The 24119-nt window shown below is 35.1% G+C and overlaps 2 protein-coding genes and 1 non-coding gene across 4 annotated transcripts; 2 read left to right on the plus strand and 1 right to left on the minus strand.

The window, feature by feature from the left end:
* Nucleotides 1-2393: 2393 nt before the first annotated feature.
* On the plus strand, nt 2394-4994 carry LOC112005583 (selT-like protein). The gene is made up of 4 exons (XM_024037879.2): nt 2394-2674; nt 2819-2898; nt 4086-4404; nt 4624-4994. The coding sequence occupies exons 1-4, from the start codon at nt 2495-2497 to the stop codon at nt 4741-4743; spliced, it is 699 nt and encodes a 232-aa protein (XP_023893647.1). The 5' UTR covers nt 2394-2494; the 3' UTR covers nt 4744-4994.
* Nucleotides 4995-5624: 630 nt separating this feature from the next.
* Nucleotides 5625-22526, minus strand: LOC112005644 (uncharacterized). 2 transcript variants are annotated; one of them, XM_024037936.2, is made up of 24 exons: nt 22319-22526; nt 21535-21665; nt 20419-20503; nt 19442-19495; nt 18828-18919; nt 18627-18730; nt 17544-17619; nt 16161-16617; nt 10953-11285; nt 10584-10790; nt 10393-10491; nt 10237-10309; nt 9287-9414; nt 8872-9166; nt 8549-8784; nt 8343-8467; nt 8006-8123; nt 7814-7869; nt 7604-7697; nt 7321-7510; nt 7022-7093; nt 6835-6938; nt 6670-6732; nt 5625-6103 (listed from the first exon to the last, which is right to left on the minus strand). In XM_024037936.2, the coding sequence occupies exons 1-24, from the start codon at nt 22364-22366 to the stop codon at nt 5993-5995; spliced, it is 3351 nt and encodes a 1116-aa protein (XP_023893704.1). In that variant the 5' UTR covers nt 22367-22526; the 3' UTR covers nt 5625-5992. The 2 variants fall into 2 exon arrangements, with proteins under 2 accessions (XP_023893704.1, XP_023893710.1); XM_024037942.2 differs by lacking the exons at nt 16161-16617; nt 17544-17619; nt 18627-18730; ... (3 more) ...; nt 21535-21665; nt 22319-22526 and adding exons at nt 11922-12378; nt 13307-13382; nt 14391-14494; nt 14592-14704.
* Nucleotides 22527-22692: 166 nt separating this feature from the next.
* On the plus strand, nt 22693-22765 carry TRNAA-AGC (transfer RNA alanine (anticodon AGC)). Its single transcript has one exon. It is a non-coding gene; the product is annotated as a tRNA-Ala (tRNA).
* The last annotated feature ends 1354 nt before the right edge of the window (nt 22766-24119 follow it).

A 24119-nucleotide genomic window follows, 5' to 3' on the forward strand; every position in this document is an offset into this window, starting at 1 on the left:
ATACACACCTTTCACTTATTTAAAATCGAGTTTAATAAAATTATAATTGTATATGTTAGATCCAATTTTATCGGATTTCCCCAAAGCAACAACGGTAAATGTTAGTTGACAATGAAGAATGATAGCGGTAAATGTCACCAATAAAATCTCTTATTATCATATAAAGATTTTTAAATCGAATCTTACTTAACCAAAAAAGAAAGGTTAAGAATGACGAGAGATAATCGTTAGTCAACATGCCTATTTCACTCCTCAACCTAGTTAAATAGCAAAAAAAAAATATTAGTTTCAATCAAAATCCAAATCAAAATTTGGGATTAAGATTTGTTGTTGTAATTAGTTTCACCTTCACGTCAAACTATAATGTTTGTGGGCGTGCCTTTTTTTTCAGCACACCGGCCCAAGGATTCTGGGCCAAATAATTGTAGTTTGGTGGACTGGACTTGGTTCACCACAGCTAAAGGGAGCTGTTTAAGAACCAAATGGTGCACAGGGCAAGCTTCCTACAATACACATAAACTAGCCAAAAAAAAAAAAAAAACGAGAATATTTGTATTGAATAATAATGAAAACAACAAAGGAGTGCAAAGTATTCAGGAAATACACAAAACAATTGTTAGGGATCCTCAAGTTAATAAGAAATACTTTATTAGTTTTTTTTTTTTAATTGTGATTATAGTATGCTCACTAAAACGTGATACAAGGTTCAAATAAGCTCAAAAATTGCAGACTTTGATAGTTATTCAAGTCTCTAAGACTTGCAAATTTTGAATCCAAGTATGTGCTATAGTGGCTGTTTCTGGAATACTGGGAGATATTTCACTATTTTTTCCTTGAATTTGACAGAGTTCTCTCCGTAATTTTTCTGTGCTTATTCACTACTGCTTCCCCCCTTTTATAGTGTCATTCTAGAGTCCCGGTAGACTATTGATTCCCCTCTCTTTTTTCCCTGGGAACTAGAGCCCATTTTGTGCCTATCACTCAAAAGGCTGAGTCTTTCCCTGTTTCTCATAATCTCCTCCTTTAAGTGCTGTTTCTTTGAAAGCCCATGGCTGAATTTCCATTCCAAGGTGTACTTAGGGAGTTGTTCTCAATTTCATGTTCCTCAAAACTTCTTACCTTTTCAGACCCAGCTTTTGGCCGTCCTCCCTTTTTGTCATTTTTCCCAGGTGAACGGAATCCATTTCTGCTGGGTCGAAGATCTTTCCTGCTGCTTCCTTTTATAGCTCCTCATTCTGGATTCCCCAGGGGTACCATTCCCTTGCGTCGTGATCAGTTGCTCTTGGCTTTTCTACTTTCTTGCTACATCTCTAGGTGCTTGAGAATGACATATATGCCCTTCATTTCTAGTGTTTTTTTGGTATTCCCTTTGAGCTGTCTTGATCCTATTTTAGCTGTGCTACACATCCCGAGGATCCCAAGCCTTTGGTAGCCGCTGGGGGTCCCGGCTCAGTTCTTTACACTGGACTCTCTTCAATCTTCTGGTCTTGACAGATTAGGTCTTTTCCTTTTCTTCCCTTTTTTTTGTTTTCGTAGGCTCTAAGGCTTGTCCCTTTATGGCTTTTGAGCTTCAAGCCTTTTGGGCTTACCACTTTTTTTTTTTTCTCTCACGATAGGCTCAATCTTTTTTTTAGATTCACTTTCTATGGCCCCTTGTGTTATTTCTTTGGGCCTGGGTGTTGTGATTTTTTAAACCTCAACAATGTTTATACCTCCATTCAATCAGTCTAATTCTCCCACAACTCCAACTTAATAAAACCAAGAAATATTATATTTCATACTTTTACTATTAGGAAGGATTAATTAATCAAGAATTATATGCATTTTTTTTTAATAAAAAAATGGCAAATACAACTTATCTACATGTAGTTTAGCTTAAATTTAAATTGTCTACTTATGATTTAAAATTTGACACTTTACCCACTTAAGGTTTGATCGAAATTTAAGTTGTTTACTTGTGATTTGAAATCTCATAATACAAGTATTTAGTCATGTTTTTAACAAAGGTAAGTTAAAGAAATCTAACTAGGCTAACGTCATATGGGTAAAGTATTAAATTTCAAACCATAAGCAGGTAACTTAACTTTCGGTCAAACTACAAGTGGATAAGTTGTAATTTGCCCTATTAAAAAACAAAAACAAAAAAAAAGTTTTAGTTGCCTTTTAATCCATTCCTAAACGACACTGTTTTTTTCTTTTCAAGAGTAAACGACACCCACCAAAAATTAAGGCCAGATAAGGCGAGAAAACGTGTCTTGTTCAACCGCATCCGGATCAACCGATTGGTTCGCGCTACGTCACTACCCGAGAGACCCGTATTGGATTTTTTTGTTTTTCTTTTTTGTCAATTTTACCCTTCACTTCACCTGAAATTTACATTAATCATTACCCCCAAAAAGTCCGTATCTCTCTATTTCCCTCTGGTCTTGTTGCTGTTTCCTTGGTTCTGATTGATTGGGATTTCAAATTTCCAGTAATTCCAAATCCAATTCCAATGGATCGAGCCCAGTTATTTCTGTTGGGTATACCAATGTTTCTGTTTTGTACAGACATTGTAAACCTCTTCATACCCCCACCTCCAAAAGTACCCACTACTAATCAATTCCATTACAAACCCCCTAACCCAATTACCCAACAACCAATTCTCAACCAACCTCTTCATTTTCCAACACAGGTCCTCCTCTCAATTTTACAATTCTTATCACATTTTTTTTTGCAACATATAGTATAATGGGTTGTGCCCATATTGGCAGTTTACGTGTGAGAAAAAATTTTATGTACCTAACATTTTTGTTTGATTTTTTGGGTGAAAATGCAGAAATCAAGTGGCATTGTTGGTGGAGGAATTAGTCTGGGCAGCACTGTCAACATCAACTTTTGCTCTTCCTGTTCTTACAGGTTATCCCAAATTTTTTATGGGTTTTATTAGCAAGTGTACCTAACATTAGATTATTTTTCAACAAATAAAAAGTGTACATATATGTATGTATTTAAACAGAAATTTTATTGTTAGGTACATAAATTTCATAAATGGGGTGTGTTATGGAGGGATCAAAATGTTTCTGATTTTAAATTTCAGGGACAAAAAGTATAATTTATCCTAAATGTTAAGAAAATTACATAATTGCTATGAATTTGTGGGTTTACAGTTCATAATAGAAGATTGAGTATACCGTGAACTCCGGTCTTAAGTTAGTCGTTAACAAGACCAAACTATTGTGTTGAGCTCATTCTAATCATCAAATAATTGACTAACTAATTGTGTTTTGTTTAGCTGTCTTGATGTGTGCACACTACTTGTGTGGTTTTTATATCCAAGTCGTCCATTTTGAGAAGGAAATATAGGAAAAGAAAAAAGGGTGAAACTGATTGATGAAGAAATGGTGTGTTATGATATGTACTATTGACTTTAAATTCTACATGTGTATTGTGTGGATTCGCAACTCGTGTTGCTAAATTACTGTTACAAGTCATAGGTTTGCATCTTGATGTTAGAAACTTAGAATTCCTTGGTCAATGAACTTTAGTATACTCTTCAATTTCTGGTAGTAGAGTCTTGCTTTTGGAAATATGTTCTAAAATATGTAAGTTTATGCAGACTAATTTTGTCAATTCTTCTTTCTGTGAAATGTTTTACTTCGTCTGCCTTCCTATTTTGACAGTTTTGATCGCGAATATAACTTAATTGTCATCGTAGTAGTTTCTATAATTTTTATATTGTTTAAACTCTAAATATCGCCCAAACTATTACTTGTGACAGTAGTATAATTTAAATCGGTGATGTCAGCTCCATTGTGGTTGTTAATAATAACTAGGTCAAATTACTGTATCCATCAGTACTTTGCTGTTGTAATTGGAAACTGTTTCGAATTACATCAATCTATACATAGGTTCACTTTTAAAATTTTGGACACGTACTTTGTAAGATCATTGGTGTTCTCTCTTAAATTTGAATTCATGTGGCTGACCATGAGTAGTTTGTTGAGGATCCATAGCTAACCCCAAAATTTTGAGACTAAGGCTTAGTGGTGGTGGCAGTTGTTGTTCTGTCTATTCTCACATGTAAATTATGTTTCTTGTGGCAGAGGAAATGCAGTAACAATGAAGAACATGCTAGACACATCATTTCCTGGGATCAATGTTGTTCTGGCAAACCACCCACCTCCACTTCCAAAACGCCTACTAAGCAAAGCTGTACCTGTTGTTCAATTTGGAATTATTGGGACAATAATGGCAGGTGAACAGATTTTTCCAAGGTTGGGATTTGCGGCACCACCTCCTTGGTTCTACTCCTTGCGTGCCAATAAATTTCGAAGTATTGCAAGCACTTGGCTTTTGGGGAACTTCATCCAATCCTTCCTGCAGAGTTCTGGTGCTTTTGAAGTATATTGTAATGGTGAACTGGTAAACTCCTTATCTTCTTTCAATACATAGATTTTGCTCACTTTTTAGGTCCAGTTAACATATTTTTGTTGACCCTGCTTTAGTAGTAAACTCAATGTCAGATACCAGTTTGGGATATTTTTGAGGTCTTCTTGGTTGATTTTAAGGCAGTTATTGTGACACATGAAAAACTCTTCAATTTTGCGTGGTTCTCATCACTTTTACCTCTTTGGACTGTAGGTTTTCTCTAAGCTGAAGGAGAATAGATTCCCTAGCGAAATTGAGCTGAGAGATCTTGTTGGCAGGAAACTTAGTAGCTCGAGAATTGTGGATGGTATAGGAGGAGGTGTCTGGTCCTAGTGCCCAGTGGAGGCTGAAGTTTGTTCACAAATTTGCGGTGACATACTGAGGAAAATGCTGTCATAGTGAATTTTTAACCCCTGTAACGTTTCTTGTTAATCATGTACTGAACAATGGTTACATACCCTTTAATTTTGGCATCGCCATGTGTCTGATATAATTTACAAAAAAGAAAAAAAAAAAAAAAAAAAATCCTTTGTGAATCAGGCACTTCTTTTTTCCTCATTTATTAGATGACCACTCTTTAACAATTCTCCCAAAATTTGTTCTTCCAATTGAATTGTACATTTCTTTGTGAATCAGGCACTCCCTCAATCTCTCTCTCTCTCTCTCTCTCTATAGAATAGTGAAAAGTGGAGGGTTAATTCACATGGGATTATTCTCTGGAACCTAAGAGTACTCAAGTTGGAGAATTCTGATTGAATACATCACACTATGGCCTCTTTTCTTCAAATAGATGAAAAAAAAAATCTAGCATAACGCAACATTAAGCATTAACTAAGTAATTGTTTTGCCAATCACCATGCTTTGGGCAAGAGAAAGTTTGGTGCTATGAAGGTGTTGGTGAGAGATCACTTAAGAACTCGGTGGCTTGCAGTGCTCAAAAAATCATTGCCATGGTGTTGGTAAGAGATCATCTTGGAAGTGGGTGAGCCTCAAATCTCATCGAAGGACCTACTGATGTAGTCTCTTCGTTTGATTAATTCCTCATTGAAGAGTTGAAGCTATAGATTCTTTTAGTTTGATTAATTCTTCATTGAAGATTTGAAGCTACAAATTTTGGATTAGGTTGGTGGTAAACAGATACATGTACACATCAGACTTGCTGAGCCACCATGCACTCAGGCCCACACCAATGCAAAACCAATGACACCGATGGCTTCTTCTGTGCTGTGAAATCAGTTATCAACTAGATAATTTACCTTCATTTTTCTCAATCCTGTACAATAATTAGACAATCACTTGTCATTTTTCTCAATCTTGTACAATGAATAAAACAATAAAAATCTGTCTTGTTTTACTCTCCAAAAATGATATTTATGCCGTAGTTACACAATTTACATGAAAGGCTTTTGAAAACTCAGATACACCATATACGGCATGGACTTTTGCTTGTCAGCTTGATTAAAGCCTACAAATCACATTCTTTATTGAAAGCCGATTGCAGGTTTCTGAGAATATTTTTGGTATTGTGGTAATCCTCCTGCCTCTTAAATATTAAAGCACACAGATAAGCCGGACTTTCTTTTCATATATGCCACCATTTTTTTCGTGCCTCCAGGGTCTTGACAAGCTCATTTGCCAATGATGCAAAGTCTTCAGCTCCACTTTGTAGCTCTTCAGTGCGCCTGCTAATTTTCTGATGCACGAAACAAGAAAAGCTAGTTCAGGGGCCAGTCAAGAAGTGCTACTTACTGGAATTGAATTCGAAATAAGCTTAGTGACACTGCAAATTTTTTTCTTTTCTTTTTCACAACTTCAAATAAAAATGGTGTTGCAGGTAAACCCCATGTGGAAGTGATTGCCCAACACTCAAGAACTTTCCACCTCAGTAAAGAAGTTTTAGTAGAGAAGTTGATAAAATTCCAAGGACGAGGTGAGGTGGGAGTATAATTTTTTGTCTTTCCAAAGAATGGAATCATCTGTAATCTCCACAGCCACAAATCCATTTATTTAAAAGGTTTAACCCTAGTACCTTCTTGAAAGGAAGGAGAACTATTGGGCTACAATGTCATCAATAAAATATTCATTAACTTGGATATAATTAAACTGTAAATTCAATCTTGACATCAATACAGTAGTCATAAAAACTGTCACACTTTTCTCTTCATTTTTTTCTCTCTCTAGGAAAGTAACCAAGGGTAAAGCAACACAGTCAATCCAGACCAAATGATTTCTTATGGAAATATCCAATGAATAACCTACCTCCAATTTTTCCTGCCTCTGTGCGAGCTTGTCTCTAGCATGTGCAGCCACCGAAGAAGCATCCTTAAATTAATTACCACATCAGATAATAAGACAATCCATTCAGTGAGCTGTTAAATTATGGAAAACAGTACTAGTTAAACTAAAACCATCATATGAAATTACCCCAGCTTTTCTATATGTAGCTATGATTTCTTCAGGTGTTCGAAGTCTGGGTTTGGTATCATCAGTCCCCCCTTGAAATAATCTTTCCCTCTCTGTCCCCTTCTCTGCAGGAGGAAAACAATATTTTTAATACCAACCCGATCAAGTCAAAACATGCATTAGATGAAGATTAAAAAGTCAGATTTACCTGTCTTTATATTTTGAAATTCATGAGATGAAGAAGACGCCGCTGGTAGAGGCTCATCTATCTCAATGTCATCTGTACCAAAAACATAGAGTGAGAAAAAATCAACAGAAAAGCTTAGCCAAGAAAAAGATTCAACTAAAAAGAACCAAACAAAAGAAGACAACAAAAACCAGCCTTCTTTGTTGCCTTGGTGGTTGGGTAGAAAGTTTTGTTGTCCAAGCCCAAAGGTTCGAGGGCTGGTAAAAACAAGAAGACAACAAAAAGGAAGACAGTGTATGGGCAGGTGGACAGATCAAAACCTATATTAAGCTCCTCAGCTTCCTGATTATCTGTAACAGCTGGAGACGAGTCTGAGAATGGGGACTTCAAAAATATGCCCTCTAAATGAGAAAATTTTACTTTAGGATTTGGAATAAAATCCTCAGTATGGGGAACTTTTCTCCCTTTAAAACCTTTGATGATACCGCCTAGAATGCCAGGTTCAGTACCCTGTAGCAACACAAAGTCAGAAAACCTATGTAAAAAACATCAACAGCCTTCAGAATAAAAACTTAAAAGAAAAAAGGGTATTATTCTTTGAACCTGCTTATTCTTCAGATTTAAAGAGAAACTAAGGGCAGCATCTGCAGCAGCTGCAAGAACTTCATCATGGAGACAAGGCAAAGTTTCTGGAATCCTATAAAACCACAGCATAGTCCCTTGTAAAATCTTATCTTGTTTATTTAAAAGTTATAAAATGATCTTCATGCCTGACTTCATGAATGTATTGCCACATTAGCTTCTGAAATATACCTGAAATCATTTTCACCAGCTAATAAAGAGATGAATGCCAATTCACACCCACTTGCCTATGGAAGTTCCTCAACATCAGACAAGTCAAAATAATAAATAAAAAAATACAAAACTTGCAGGCTGCAAGATCTAAGAAGTGAAAACATGTCTTTGGCCGAAAAATGCACACATCCCCATTCACAAAAGCAATACCAGTGTAATCTGCCCATTATCAGAAGAGCTCATCGTCTTGTCCATGTTTGCCTTAAAATTCCACCTCAAAATTGACATTAAGGAGCTTTCTTTCACCAATTCTAAATCTGGCAAGGATCTGCCAAAAGAAAGTTATCACCAGTACCAATTATTTTAAACATTACTGATGCTAGCTGAACATGCTATCATAACAAGAGTGGAAGAGAGAAATTTCTATCAAAACCATTGGAATTGCATGATAAATCAAAAGAATGGTTGGTGTCCTACAACTGTAAATATTATTTCGTTGATAATTCTACTGAGGTAAGCACAAAAGCAAAGAAAAAACGGCACTTACCTGATTTCAATTACACCTGTCTGAAACAGCAAGACCAGTCCGCAAACTTTTTCATCTTTCTTTAAAGTTGCTGTCCAACAGCAAGGTTTTGCATGTTTCACTTTACGAATGGATTTATTGTTTCCCTAATAAAATTATATCAAATTAGCTTGCAAATGGAAATTTTATAATACTGTAAGTTAAAATAAAAAAGGCAGATAGAGGACCTGAATCACAGATTTCGTAGAGTACAAGTGCAATGAATCCTCACAACAAAGCAAAAGAATTGAATCCAACAATCTTTCCTCAGAACACGCAGTTTCTGAAGAGGGCTGTTGTTCACCTTCATGTGAATTTCTGCTAACTGTAGTACTATTGGGCATAGGTTCGTTCTTGGTAGCACTATCCTCATGGGACTCCAGCTGCATCTCATTGGATGATTCAGAGACAGAGATACTGACAGCTGGAGTGCAAAATATCTTAGAATTTTATAATAAGTGAAACTAAACTTAAAATTATCTAATTGCTCCCAGAAGGAAATTGTACTTGCCTATAACATACATTGAAATTGCAACTGATGGCTTTTTCAAGTGCCATGGCTGAGTGCTTATAATTTTACCAGTACCACCTTCAAACAAATTAATCTTTGCATCCTTGGTTAATACAAATATTACTTCCTCTGCAGAGGAGGCTGGGACTTTTGTTTCAGAGTGCTTAGGGATTTTGACAAGGCTATGAGTATATGTAAGTTCTTTCCAAGTAATTGAAATTATTGGAAAGCTAGAGCAGGACACACCATCTATCCAGAACAAAACCAACGATGAACTTGTGTTGAGCACTGCAACCTGTAACAGGGGCAATATGTTCAGAAGTCCTGAATAAAGAAGGTTGAAATTACCGGCTAATCACCAAACTCATTATAACAATAAAGAGGTGAAATAAAACAACTAGATGACATCACTCACACGACCAGATTCAAATCCCACAGCAAGTTTAGCTCCACAATTTGCAAACTGTAGTGCTTGTATTGGGGAATTAAGAAGGCAAAAAACAGCTCTACATTGAGGTCCTTTTCCTCGAGGCAAAATGTAAACTGTGAAGCAAGTTGAACAATCTTTATTTGGGAAAATAAGGATTTTATTGTTGTATTTCAAGATAAAGGAGCAAAAGATATCCAGATACAGAAACTATATCAAGATATTGCAGTACTTGAATAAATAAAAAACAAATTCAGAATAATCTCATTATCGGTTTAAAGGAATCAATGGTGGTATTATTAAAAAGCTAGCTTGTCTTCAACTGTCTACAATTTGGCTGGCTAGCAAATCAAGCAAGGTAAGCAAAAGAGTCCTAGTCTTAGTTCAGAGATCTGCAAAGGAAACTGGTCCACTCTTGCTCGCAGAAACTCCTCAATTACCGAGTCAGAAGCATGACTTTTCTTCTTTAACAACTCACATACACATCATTTAATCACCTAACTTTTTAACCTGTTCATATTCAGCTAATGGTTCTTCTAAACTTCGTAATCAAATACAGGCATCATCTGTAAATAAGTTAATTTTCAATATCATAACTACATATAACATTCTGCAAATTTTGAAAGATGAATTTAGAAGCTTAACCACTCAAATTTTGGACAACCAATCTTTCTCCAATCAGCATTAAACAAAATTGTCCTTTCCCAAAAAAAAATATAAATTTTTAAGATCTATGTTGATGTAGGCCATTGGAAATATTGAAGTTCCAAAGTCCATCATATTGAATTTTTTATATGCATTATTTCTGATTTTTTCCCTGTGACGGGAAGTCATAACTAAAGCCAAAACTTGCATTGTCTTGATAAAAGAAAAACAGCGCAACACTTCAGGAAAACATGGAGGTGTACCCCATTATGGATAAATGGCATCTAGATCACCTTCATTTTTAGTTTCTGTGACAAAGTGGAAGTGTGTCCCATCTGAACAGCCTTTGAGGTCATAGAGACGAACCTAGAAAAGTCAAAAATACAATAAACAATAATATAGTGCAATGCCTCATGGCCTTGAATGAAGAATCCAATAAGAAATCTCACCAGACCACATCCGTTGCCAACAGCCAACCTTAAACTGATGGAGCAGAAGTCCAACTTTGTTACTGGAGCACTTGAACCAGCCACTTTCACACCTTGTACCTACCAATCGGATGAGATCATTCACTATTAAACATATATCCTCCATTCATTAAGTGACAGAATATGACAGAAATACTTGATGGAACTCTAACCTCGCCTTCTAAAAGACAGATTAAAGATAAGACAGGATATGTGGCATCCCATATCCGAATTGACCCATCAGAATAACCTGCTAAATAAATTCTCCCAACCCCATCATTTTTAGTAATAGACAATTCACTGGGTAAACCTCCAGTCAAGGGCCACTTGGCAGCACTAACTGCAGTCACTGTTGAGGCAAGTTTCATAACTGAGGCCACCTGAGAGAACAGAAAAGAAGACAAGATGATAATATAGAAATGAGCCGGAAAATATAAGACAGACACACATATATGAGCTACTAGTTTCTCATAACAGAATAACCTACTAGATTCACAGTTTCAACCTCATTATCTTTAGAGATAGATAATTGAATGAAATACCTCTAACAGAGCCTTTGATGAGTCCCCCCCAGTGGGTATCTTACTGAGCTTTGCCACAGTCATGGAAGGATTAGATGATGGTACCACTGCAGGAAACTCCATCGCAGAGATGGATGGTCTTCTCTCACGCTGAGATATTAAGGCAGATAGGCTAGCATCATCATAGAAATGCAATTGCCCAGGGTTTGTCAACACAAAGAGATCAGCTTTTTGGTTACCCCCCATCGCCCCAGCATTTGTTAATAAAATCATATCTGCAAAAGAGCCACTAAGTGTAAGCTCTGCACGACCAACACATCTTAATGTCCCCGTTGACCATTCAAGAGATACAACCTGCAACATTGAGAAATTTTAAAGAGCTGATTTTGGATGCTAGGAGAAATTCAAACTAGTAGAAAACCATTTCAGCTACCCATTTCAACTGACAACAAACTATGAAAATGTCAGCATTGTTACTAATTGGGCCAAAGGAATCATATTTACTATTTGAAAGTGGTCAAGCTGAAACATTGTAGAGACCAGAAATTCTTTCTGAATCCCAGGGTAGAAGTACAGAGATTAAATCTACAAGAGATTAAAAACGTACAAAAGTTTGCATGCTTTACTTTTAATTACAGTCATACTATCATCTTAACCAGCGTTGTCACCCCCAGTTATTTTTTTGGTTTTTTCACCTATTTTTCTATTCTTTTCTTCTCTCTCTCTCTCTCTCTCTCTCTCTCTCTCTCTCTCTCTCTCTGTGAAGAAAGAAAAAGAAAGAATTTTGCTTTGAAAGCAACTTTTCATTGAAACTGTTTATTTGTTTATGACAAGCTCGCAACAGTTTTAATTACATCGATATATTCTAAAAATAAAAATATCTTCCAAGAAAGCTTAGGAGTTTTAGTAACTACATCAAATCTTTAATACAACCGTATGAAATTAAATATATTAAAGATAATGTTAGATAGCTAGAGATGAATAACACACCGTCAAAACTTCTTCAGATCCTATTTCATCACCACCATAGATAAAAAGTTGGCCATCACAATCATTATGGGATTTTTGGTTTTTGGACCACTGTAAGACAATGACAGGGAGTCTCCTTTCTGCAGATGATAATTGTAGCTTAACAATATTGTTAGATGATGAAGCTTGTTGACTTTTACTAGATGCAGCACATGATGTGTTCCAAAACAAAATATCTCCATCAATGTATCCCACAGCCAGAATGGACCCATTGGAAGATGCCCAACAAAGAGCACTTATCTCTTTCTCTTCAAGATGATGTTCCAATGTAGCATCCGGAAGATTAGCGTCCACTTCACTTGAAGAATCAACAACTCCATCCTTCAATTGGAGATCCTTACCACCTCCAACAAAGAGAATTTGACCTTCAGAAATATCCCAAAGAATAATCAATCCATTCTGATATGCAAGCAATACTCTGAAAAAGAGAAGAAAAAAAAAGGAATGAAAAAGGAACTGCAATAAGTCCAAAAAGACAAAATATACTGTAATATTTTTCATCATCTATCTTATTGTCTCAAGTGATAAGGATATAACATTTTAACTCCATCATGTAGACTAATGTTAGTAAATAGCTATATTGCATGCCAAACAAAATCAATGACTAGATATATTCTTGGGACATAGAACAACTAACATTAATCAGTTTATACACAAGAAGGAAAAAAGGACTGAATCTGAAGTTATTTACTACTACCCATATCACTATAGTCTGCCCGTCTAATGAATATCACAATAATCCCTCCACCTCCAATAGTTAATAAGATTATCCCCTACAATGTCCAATGCTTCTTCAATCCCTACCATGACATTGAAAAAAGTTGATATGATGTTCCTTTTGAAATCTAAAGATGACCAAGACTACCCTCTAATGGGGAGTGTATACATGAGTTTGAGGAACTTTGATCACATCCTTTAATCAATAAGACATTCCAAGACCAAGAGAGACAGTGGTTTTAGCTGCAAACATGACACTAATACTTGCCTTAATAAGAAATGAATGAAAGCGATTATACAGAGGAGAGAAAAAGACTTGAAAGCATCACTCATTGCTTAGTGAGAAACATGGAACTTTAATCATGGGTTTCAAACAAACAGATTTTCTAATCTTTTTTGTTACACTTGAAAGAATAACTTTAGGAGAGCCATGGCTGGGCATTATTTAAGCATAATTTCTGCTTATATTAGTTTAAACCGTTAGCAATTTAGTACGTTAATCTAAAAACAAAATATTCCTGAATAGGTAACATATTTGGCAACATTATAAAATAATTGTAAACCGTTCCTGTTTCAGAATCAAAAGCAGGAAAGTAAAGTGGAAAGCCTTAATGTTGCTTGCATCTTGCCTATTCCCAGAAGAACACGGTTGAGGAAGAACTCCAATGATAGGTTGGTCATTAGGAAGAGGGAACCCAGCGGCTTCTGTTAAATAGCACAAAACAGATGCAGTAAATAAGATTGAAGCAAATTAGAACCACATATGTTCGATAACTAAATACAAGACATACAGGTCGAGTAGCTAATCACAAAAGCATGTAACCCACCTGCCTAAAAAAATTAGTGATATAAACTCAAAGCAATAGGTGCATACCAACAGAACTAAACCAGTCATTGTTATATGTATATTTGATGTTAAGTTAAATTAAAATGAAATCCAAGGAACTTGTCCTCAAAGTGGCTAAGCCTTTCCTAAGATATAAGGCTCTCAGTTACATAAGTATTTGATGGGTTATCATATAAATATGCATGCTTAATTGATCTTAAATGTTAGTTTCTTTTGTTTTTATTGATAAGTTACACATGCACCCCATGAGTCTTGAACTCATGACCTTCCTCTCCATGCCATCATTAAGGAAGGAGGAAATGTCATTTGAGTAATAGCTCGTTTGGCAATCTTACATGTCAGTCCTAAGATAACAAATAGTAGTATCTCAACTCAAATGAATGTAAAAATACACATGTAAATACTCATCAAATTCCAATTCATGACCTATTGAGTTCGGCACATACATCAAAGACCACTGACTGCACCAGCAAGGAGAAGGAATATGTATCAATTATCAGGTTGGTGCACTTAAGGCCAAAAGAAATTTCTTAGCACATGATAGTATGATACCATTATACCATGTGTTAAACAAAAGATACGACCCTAAAAAGATTGTAATTGACAAAAAAATAAAAAGGAATTACATTGCTGAACTCAGCAATGGAGGGATTGGGAAAGAAAGTTTCTTTGGCTTGAATTGACATATTTGTCCATATCAAGTAGCAGAATTCACATCCACTTGCATCTTTGTGGCATCTAAGAACAAGTTTGTACAACGAAAGTAATACTTGACTTCATAAATTGGTAGAAAATTGCTAGCAACTGTCACATCATCACATCATTATTCTTATCAACCATTAAAAACAAAGAGAAGGAGAAATTACCACTTATAGAACCTGCAGAAATATGATATTGCAACTGAAAAAGTTTTCCATCTTCGGCCTCAAACTTTATCACAGACATCAAACCATGCTCATCACCAACATACCTGCATGTAGTAATAGAGTAAACATTTCAAGAAGTTATTGCCAAATACCTGATTAATATGATCTGTTACCAATTTTAAATTTTTGCCAGTAACATACATGAAGTGGGAGCCACTGATCACAGAAAAAGCAGTTATATTGGATGCCCACTGTAAAGAATCAGCTATACTCCTGCTCGCAAGATCCCAAACCTGCCAAAAATAAATTAGCTATCAAACGATTGAATAAATAAACACACTTTTACGTGTAAGCACCTCCCTAACATTTAAAACTATAGCACCTGATGAAAGACATAGATTGCCAAGTCAACTGTGTTGCTGTTATTAAGTATCACCCACCACTATCGAAGGGTTCGTGCAATGTTTTAATTGTTTTGATACATGATTACCAAAAACAATGCATATGGATGAGAACCAAATAATGAACTTTCGAATTGTATCCCTCTGAAAGGAATATTCAGATTAAAGATAATATGCAGCCCATCATAACCTGCTAGGTTCACTGGTTCCAGTCAGGGCAAGTTTCATAACACTGAGGCCACCTGAGAGAACAGAAAAGAAGACAAGATGATAATATAGAAATGAGCCGGAAAATATAAGACAGACACACATATATGAGCTACTAGTTTCTCATAACAGAATAACCTACTAGATTCACAGTTTCAACCTCATTATCTTTAGAGATAGATAATTGAATGAAATACCTCTAACAGAGCCTTTGATGAGTCCCCCCAGTGGGTATCTTACTGAGCTTTGCCACAGTCATGGAAGGATTAGATGATGGTACCACTGCAGGAAACTCCATCGCAGAGATGGATGGTCTTCTCTCACGCTGAGATATTAAGGCAGATAGGCTAGCATCATCATAGAAATGCAATTGCCCAGGGTTTGTCAACACAAAGAGATCAGCTTTTTGGTTACCCCCATCGCCCCAGCATTTGTTAATAAAATCATATCTGCAAAAGAGCCACTAAGTGTAAGCTCTGCACGACCAACACATCTTAATGTCCCCGTTGACCATTCAAGAGATACAACCTGCAACATTGAGAAATTTTAAAGAGCTGATTTTGGATGCTAGGAGAAATTCAAACTAGTAGAAAACCATTTCAGCTACCCATTTCAACTGACAACAAACTATGAAAATGTCAGCATTGTTACTAATTGGGCCAAAGGAATCATATTTACTATTTGAAAGTGGTCAAGCTGAAACATTGTAGAGACCAGAAATTCTTTCTGAATCCCAGGGTAGAAGTACAGAGATTAAATCTACAAGAGATTAAAAACGTACAAAAGTTTGCATGCTTTACTTTTAATTACAGTCATACTATCATCTTAACCAGCGTTGTCACCCCCAGTTATTTTTTTGGTTTTTTCACCTATTTTTCTATTCTTTTCTTCTCTCTCTCTCTCTCTCTCTCTCTCTCTCTCTCTCTCTCTCTGTGAAGAAAGAAAAAGAAAGAATTTTGCTTTGAAAGCAACTTTTCATTGAAACTGTTTATTTGTTTATGACAAGCTCGCAACAGTTTTAATTACATCGATATATTCTAAAAATAAAAATATCTTCCAAGAAAGCTTAGGAGTTTTAGTAACTACATCAAATCTTTAATACAACCGTATGAAATTAAATATATTAAAGATAATGTTAGATAGCTAGAGATGAATAACACACCGTCAAAACTTCTTCAGATCCTATTTCATCACCACCATAGATAAAAAGTTGGCCATCACAATCATTATGGGATTTTTGGTTTTTGGACCACTGTAAGACAATGACAGGGAGTCTCCTTTCTGCAGATGATAATTGTAGCTTAACAATATTGTTAGATGATGAAGCTTGTTGACTTTTACTAGATGCAGCACATGATGTGTTCCAAAACAAAATATCTCCATCAATGTATCCCACAGCCAGAATGGACCCATTGGAAGATGCCCAACAAAGAGCACTTATCTCTTTCTCTTCAAGATGATGTTCCAATGTAGCATCCGGAAGATTAGCGTCCACTTCACTTGAAGAATCAACAACTCCATCCTTCAATTGGAGATCCTTACCACCTCCAACAAAGAGAATTTGACCTTCAGAAATATCCCAAAGAATAATCAATCCATTCTGATATGCAAGCAATACTCTGAAAAAGAGAAGAAAAAAAGGAATGAAAAAGGAACTGCAATAAGTCCAAAAAGACAAAATATACTGTAATATTTTTCATCATCTATCTTATTGTCTCAAGTGATAAGGATATAACATTTTAACTCCATCATGTAGACTAATGTTAGTAAATAGCTATATTGCATGCCAAACAAAATCAATGACTAGATATATTCTTGGGACATAGAACAACTAACATTAATCAGTTTATACACAAGAAGGAAAAAAGGACTGAATCTGAAGTTATTTACTACTACCCATATCACTATAGTCTGCCCGTCTAATGAATATCACAATAATCCCTCCACCTCCAATAGTTAATAAGATTATCCCCTACAATGTCCAATGCTTCTTCAATCCCTACCATGACATTGAAAAAAGTTGATATGATGTTCCTTTTGAAATCTAAAGATGACCAAGACTACCCTCTAATGGGGAGTGTATACATGAGTTTGAGGAACTTTGATCACATCCTTTAATCAATAAGACATTCCAAGACCAAGAGAGACAGTGGTTTTAGCTGCAAACATGACACTAATACTTGCCTTAATAAGAAATGAATGAAAGCGATTATACAGAGGAGAGAAAAAGACTTGAAAGCATCACTCATTGCTTAGTGAGAAACATGGAACTTTAATCATGGGTTTCAAACAAACAGATTTTCTAATCTTTTTTGTTACACTTGAAAGAATAACTTTAGGAGAGCCATGGCTGGGCATTATTTAAGCATAATTTCTGCTTATATTAGTTTAAACCGTTAGCAATTTAGTACGTTAATCTAAAAACAAAATATTCCTGAATAGGTAACATATTTGGCAACATTATAAAATAATTGTAAACCGTTCCTGTTTCAGAATCAAAAGCAGGAAAGTAAAGTGGAAAGCCTTAATGTTGCTTGCATCTTGCCTATTCCCAGAAGAACACGGTTGAGGAAGAACTCCAATGATAGGTTGGTCATTAGGAAGAGGGAACCCAGCGGCTTCTGTTAAATAGCACAAAACAGATGCAGTAAATAAGATTGAAGCAAATTAGAACCACATATGTTCGATAACTAAATACAAGACATACAGGTCGAGTAGCTAATCACAAAAGCATGTAACCCACCTGCCTAAAAAAATTAGTGATATAAACTCAAAGCAATAGGTGCATACCAACAGAACTAAACCAGTCATTGTTATATGTATATTTGATGTTAAGTTAAATTAAAATGAAATCCAAGGAACTTGTCCTCAAAGTGGCTAAGCCTTTCCTAAGATATAAGGCTCTCAGTTACATAAGTATTTGATGGGTTATCATATAAATATGCATGCTTAATTGATCTTAAATGTTAGTTTCTTTTGTTTTTATTGATAAGTTACACATGCACCCCATGAGTCTTGAACTCATGACCTTCCTCTCCATGCCATCATTAAGGAAGGAGGAAATGTCATTTGAGTAATAGCTCGTTTGGCAATCTTACATGTCAGTCCTAAGATAACAAATAGTAGTATCTCAACTCAAATGAATGTAAAAATACACATGTAAATACTCATCAAATTCCAATTCATGACCTATTGAGTTCGGCACATACATCAAAGACCACTGACTGCACCAGCAAGGAGAAGGAATATGTATCAATTATCAGGTTGGTGCACTTAAGGCCAAAAGAAATTTCTTAGCACATGATAGTATGATACCATTATACCATGTGTTAAACAAAAGATACGACCCTAAAAAGATTGTAATTGACAAAAAATAAAAAGGAATTACATTGCTGAACTCAGCAATGGAGGGATTGGGAAAGAAAGTTTCTTTGGCTTGAATTGACATATTTGTCCATATCAAGTAGCAGAATTCACATCCACTTGCATCTTTGTGGCATCTAAGAACAAGTTTGTACAACGAAAGTAATACTTGACTTCATAAATTGGTAGAAAATTGCTAGCAACTGTCACATCATCACATCATTATTCTTATCAACCATTAAAAACAAAGAGAAGGAGAAATTACCACTTATAGAACCTGCAGAAATATGATATTGCAACTGAAAAAGTTTTCCATCTTCGGCCTCAAACTTTATCACAGACATCAAACCATGCTCATCACCAACATACCTGCATGTAGTAATAGAGTAAACATTTCAAGAAGTTATTGCCAAATACCTGATTAATATGATCTGTTACCAATTTTAAATTTTTGCCAGTAACATACATGAAGTGGGAGCCACTGATCACAGAAAAAGCAGTTATATTGGATGCCCACTGTAAAGAATCAGCTATACTCCTGCTCGCAAGATCCCAAACCTGCCAAAAATAAATTAGCTATCAAACGATTGAATAAATAAACACACTTTTACGTGTAAGCACCTCCCTAACATTTAAAACTATAGCACCTGATGAAAGACATAGATTGCCAAGTCAACTGTGTTGCTGTTATTAAGTATCACCCACCACTATCGAAGGGTTCGTGCAATGTTTTAATTGTTTTGATACATGATTACCAAAAACAATGCATATGGATGAGAACCAAATAATGAACTTTCGAATTGTATCCCTCTGAAAGGAATATTGAAGTTGAAAAAAAAAACTACCAAAAGATCACTAACCGCACTAAATGATTAATGAAGAGACATTTGATGTGGATGACCATTCACGACAATCTTAAGAAGACATAAAATGTGAAAATTCAACAAGATTATCTAGTAATTCTTCCAAAATGCCAAAAGCTAAAGACATGGTAGATATGAAATAGATTTTTTTTTTTTTTTTTTTTTTTTTGGATAATGATAAGATATATGAAATTTGCATATGATTAAGATCCAATACCTGAATATCATTGTCATTTGAAATGCTGACTATATATGCCTTGTTTTGTAGAAACTGCCAAAAGATACTAAGTATCAATCTGCTGCTAAAAACAAAAAAGGAAAGAGAATATCCTCAGGATTTTGTAAAGATAAATGGTTGATAATGCTCTCATCAACTATCATTGCCTACTGGTTCTAAAATAACAGCATTCTAAAACTCAACATGGCTTATCCAGTTGTCCAAGCTATGTATAGCATATCAGTAACAAAATCAACATTGTTATAACTTTTATCTTGTAGTACTCCCAAACACTCACATTTAAAAACCTTTACAGGTGCAAAGAGAACCTATTTTTGCCTATGTCGACCAGAGCAACATCACTCATGTTATCTGTATGTTTCTATGACAGGAAGGAATGCTTAAACCCAGTTTCTGGGGATGCTACTCTCATGGCATCAGGCTCATTCCATATCCCCTGATTGTCCTTCAGATTTATTGCCCTTGATAGATAGTATCTCTGTATGCTGAATCTTATTTTCTTTTTCTTTTTCTTGATTTGTACTGTAGTATAATTCCTGTATATTGTGACTCTCATTTTTCATCTTTTAATGAACTACTAACTTTTTACTGATAAAAATATATTTTATATATTCCAAGTTTTTCAATGAATCATTCAAAAATCAGCATCAGAAGTTAGGTATGATTTTTTGTATCATATTTGGATATGCTTCTTGACTTCCTGCAAATATTTGATTCTAAATGGCATCAAGCCTCTAGCTGCTTCTCTGTTAAATATGAGAGACTTCATAATAGAAAAGTGCTGCTGAAATAGGTTTCTTTTTTCCTTTTTAAGGATAAACTGCAAGCATTAACTTGATAATATTCATATTAAGATTGACATTTTCTTTTTTGTCAAAATGGTAGCAGTATTCTCCCTTGACTCTATCAAAAGTACTTGCAAACATTAAAATCAACTGAATACTAAATGTACTTACCTCTATGTGTTTGTAAGGCAGTTGCTTTGGGGATATCAGAAGTCCTTCAATACCATCTCCACCAATAACTTTAATTCTCCCATCCCTGCAGTAGAATCAAAGTAATAAGGAAACCATTTTGTGCCCTGCATTCTCCATTTGTTAATTTAAGTCACTAAATGATGCAATTAAGAGTTCTAATGTCATGATAAATGTCGTGCACACGGTTATTACTTTGCACAAGGAAACTTTTGTGCAGCAAGGTTAAATTGCCTGATAGCGATACCAATCCTACCAACCAACAAAGGCCCGCTTGGCACTGCAGTTTGAAACTTCGCTTCTTCAAAGTACTGCTTTTTTAAACTTCACTTTTTTCTAGGTACAACCTTTTCAAAAGGCTGAAAAATAAGTTGAACCAAACAGGCAGCACATGAAACTAGTCAATTTCAGTTCACTATTGTCAATTATATGCGCCACAATATATAGATGTTGATATATCATTTGACATAATGAGCATCATCTTGCTAAAATTGCAAAATTTATCAATAGACAAATCACATTTGCCANGAAAGGAATATTGAAGTTGAAAAAAAAAACTACCAAAAGATCACTAACCGCACTAAATGATTAATGAAGAGACATTTGATGTGGATGACCATTCACGACAATCTTAAGAAGACATAAAATGTGAAAATTCAACAAGATTATCTAGTAATTCTTCCAAAATGCCAAAAGCTAAAGACATGGTAGATATGAAATAGATTTTTTTTTTTTTTTTTTTTTTTTTGGATAATGATAAGATATATGAAATTTGCATATGATTAAGATCCAATACCTGAATATCATTGTCATTTGAAATGCTGACTATATATGCCTTGTTTTGTAGAAACTGCCAAAAGATACTAAGTATCAATCTGCTGCTAAAAACAAAAAAGGAAAGAGAATATCCTCAGGATTTAAAATCACATTTGCCAAAAAAAAAAAAAAAAAAAAACCTAAGTAATACGGAATTTATCATATATTCTAATATTAGTATCAAACGGATACTCAAAAATAACTAACGAACAATATCAAACCTAGCTTGTAGCTTTAAACTTCTACCAATACCAGAAACAAAGACTACATATTTCAACTCACAGAGTCCCAATGGCCAAAAGGCGCTGAATGGGGTCGAAAGCAAGAACCGAAGCCGTAGATGGAACACCATAGTGAACAGAAATCCGCGGATCCAAGTCTTCCGTTGTCAAATCACCATGTTGCACTTTACGCTAAATCAAAAAAAAAAAAAAACAAAAAACAAAAAACAAAAACAAACAAACAAATCTCTATAATCAGTGACACCCTAAAAAGTTCATATACATATACAATATATAACATCACACATTGAGCTCTTTTAAGATCAACAAAAAACAAATTCAAAGAAATTGAAAAAATTTCAATGATCAGTGAAACTCCTAATGTATCCCTAGCAAGTTCTTCAGCTAAGAACATAGCACCATGAAAATAATACACACACACACACACACACACATTTCCGATCGTTACTAAATTGGACTCTATTTGTAACAACTAGCAATATATAACTAAGCTTGAGCTTCATCGAACTCTTTTTTTTCTTTAATTTTCTGGTAGATTCGAGAATTATAGCTTAGGAATCACAATGAAAATGCTTAATTAGTATATAAAATAAAAATTTATATTGAATATAGCTTTAGAGAAAAGAAGGAACGCATAGCATTGGACAGTTATGGAAATTTTCAGTGACAAATGAAACCCTAGATCAATCGCATTTCAAGTAAAACTACAAAAACAACACGGATTGTTTGAAAATGGAAAGTGAATTTCGAAAAGCAAAAGCGGCAAAGAGTGAGAAACAGTGCACAGTTCACAGTGCACAGTGAGTTTGCTGGAATTTCATTACCTGATGGTGTTGCACAGCTTTCTGAATCAATCGCTTCGCGGCTAACATGACGATTCAGTTTGAAAGAATTTGAAATCTTTTGGTTTCGCCGGAGACTTTTTTTGTTTCTTCGGTCTTTTTTTACTTATTGAATTTTTTTTTTTTTTTTAGTGATTATATCGATGCAAAGTTTTTGTAGCTTTATAGTTTATACGCACTATTTTTGATTGATTGAGCCGTTGTTTTTAATTTGTGATATGCTATGTGATTCTTGCTTTTGTCCTTTTCGTGTGCTCGTTGGTTTCTAGCTTTCTGTGTTGTACAAAGTGCAACTTTTAGAAACCTTGGAATGAAGTTAGCGTTTGATATAAAATTGCGTAGCCGAATGGCGCAGAGGGGATGTAGCTCAGATGGTAGAGCGCTCGCTTAGCATGCGAGAGGTATGGGGATCGATACCCCACTTCTCCATTAAAAAACAACTAGTTATATTTTTTTTATTTTTCATTTGGTTTTTTACTATCTCTATTTTATAACGACCATTTATTTTTTCCTTTTTCATTTGTTTTTTACTACTCTTTTTTTCTCATTAATTAGCCTTTGGGCAACTTTCTTTCTCGGGCAATGGTGCGTGAATTCTACTTATGTTTCCATACAGTAGTCATGAGCTCATTGGCTGTAGTGCACTGCACGTACCATATATCGTCAAAATCGGAGAAGTAAACCCATCCAAAAAAAAAAAAAAAATCGGAGAAGTAAAGTGCCACAATTTTTTTACAATTTTGTCATAACTTTGTTTATGTAAAACTTGTGACTGGTAAAATCATAGATTCACATAGGCCCATTATTTTATTTTCATTACTCATAAATCGCCACATAGTAAAGCTATAGTAAAATTATAGTAAAGTTGTGAAAAAATTTGTTACACTAAGAGCATCTACAGCAGCTATTGCATTTGTGCTAAATGCTATAATATGGCACATTTGACATACTAAACACAAAAAACGGAGTTTTATCAGATGTGTTAAATGTGTTAAATTTTTGCAACATTGAATAGTATCTTTACAATTTTGGCATGGTACAGACACCAAATGGCATATAATTTAATATTTTTTTATTCTCTTTTCTCTCTCCTCTCTCTTCACTTTATTCATTTCTCTTCTTTCTCATTCTTCCTTGGACATCACGCCTCTCCATTCCTTTTTTCTTTCACTCTTTTTTCTTCTCAATCTCGTTGTGTTTCTCTCTTCCTCTCAAATATCACCTTCAGTTTTTTCTTCTCACTCTTTTCTTCTTTCACTTCAATCTTTGTCGTTGTGGTTTTTTTTTTTTTTTTTTTTTTTTTTTTTGCAGTGATTTGATACCGGGTTCGGCAATGGGTGGGTTGAGATAGTGATTGGCAGATCACTGGTGGTGGGTTGTGATGGTCAGATTCATTGGTGGGTGGGTCGGGTGGTGGTGGTGGGTTTTGTTGTGCGAAATCAATGGTGGGAGGACCGGCTTGTCAATGGGTTCCGAAGGATGGGTCGACGGTGGGTGGGTTGGCAACAGCAATGGGTGGGTGCATGGGATGCGATGCGTCGGTGGCTAGCAACGGTTTTTTTTTTTTTTTTAATAAGGTTGTGTTGGTGGATGTGGGTTTGTGCCGGTGGTGGCTGTCGACGTTGTTGTAGCCGAGGTGGTTATGCCATTATTGTTGTTGTTGATGCTGATGATGATGATGGGGAAGTAGTTTAATATATTATTTTAATATGTTGTAAATATTATTTTAATGTATAGAATTGAATGATAAAACATCTTATAAATGGAATGTTATAAAATGATG

The sequence above is a fragment of the Quercus suber genome, unplaced genomic scaffold (assembly GCF_002906115.3).
Source record: "Quercus suber isolate HL8 unplaced genomic scaffold, Cork oak 2.0 scaffold_180, whole genome shotgun sequence".
Lineage (NCBI taxonomy): Eukaryota > Viridiplantae > Streptophyta > Magnoliopsida > Fagales > Fagaceae > Quercus > Quercus suber.

What these genes read in the sequence shown, in the direction of transcription:
- LOC112005583 (XM_024037879.2), top strand. Translation starts at nt 2,495, where the DNA reads ATGGATCGAGCCCAGTTATTTCTGTTGGGTATACCAATGTTTCTGTTT. An exon ending in CTCTTCATTTTCCAACACAG is followed by an intron (nt 2,675 to 2,818) that starts GTCCTCCTCTCA and finishes GTGAAAATGCAG; the next exon opens with AAATCAAGTGGCATTGTTGG. An exon ending in TATATTGTAATGGTGAACTG is followed by an intron (nt 4,405 to 4,623) that starts GTAAACTCCTTA and finishes TTTGGACTGTAG; the next exon opens with GTTTTCTCTAAGCTGAAGGA.
- LOC112005644 (XM_024037936.2), bottom strand. Translation starts at nt 22,366, where the DNA reads ATGTTAGCCGCGAAGCGATTGATTCAGAAAGCTGTGCAACACCATCAG. An exon ending in TGCCTTACAAACACATAGAG is followed by an intron (nt 19,496 to 20,418) that starts GTAAGTACATTT and finishes ATCTTTTGGCAG; the next exon opens with TTTCTACAAAACAAGGCATA. An exon ending in ACAGGTGTAATTGAAATCAG is followed by an intron (nt 8,124 to 8,342) that starts GTAAGTGCCGTT and finishes TTCTTTTGGCAG; the next exon opens with ATCCTTGCCAGATTTAGAAT.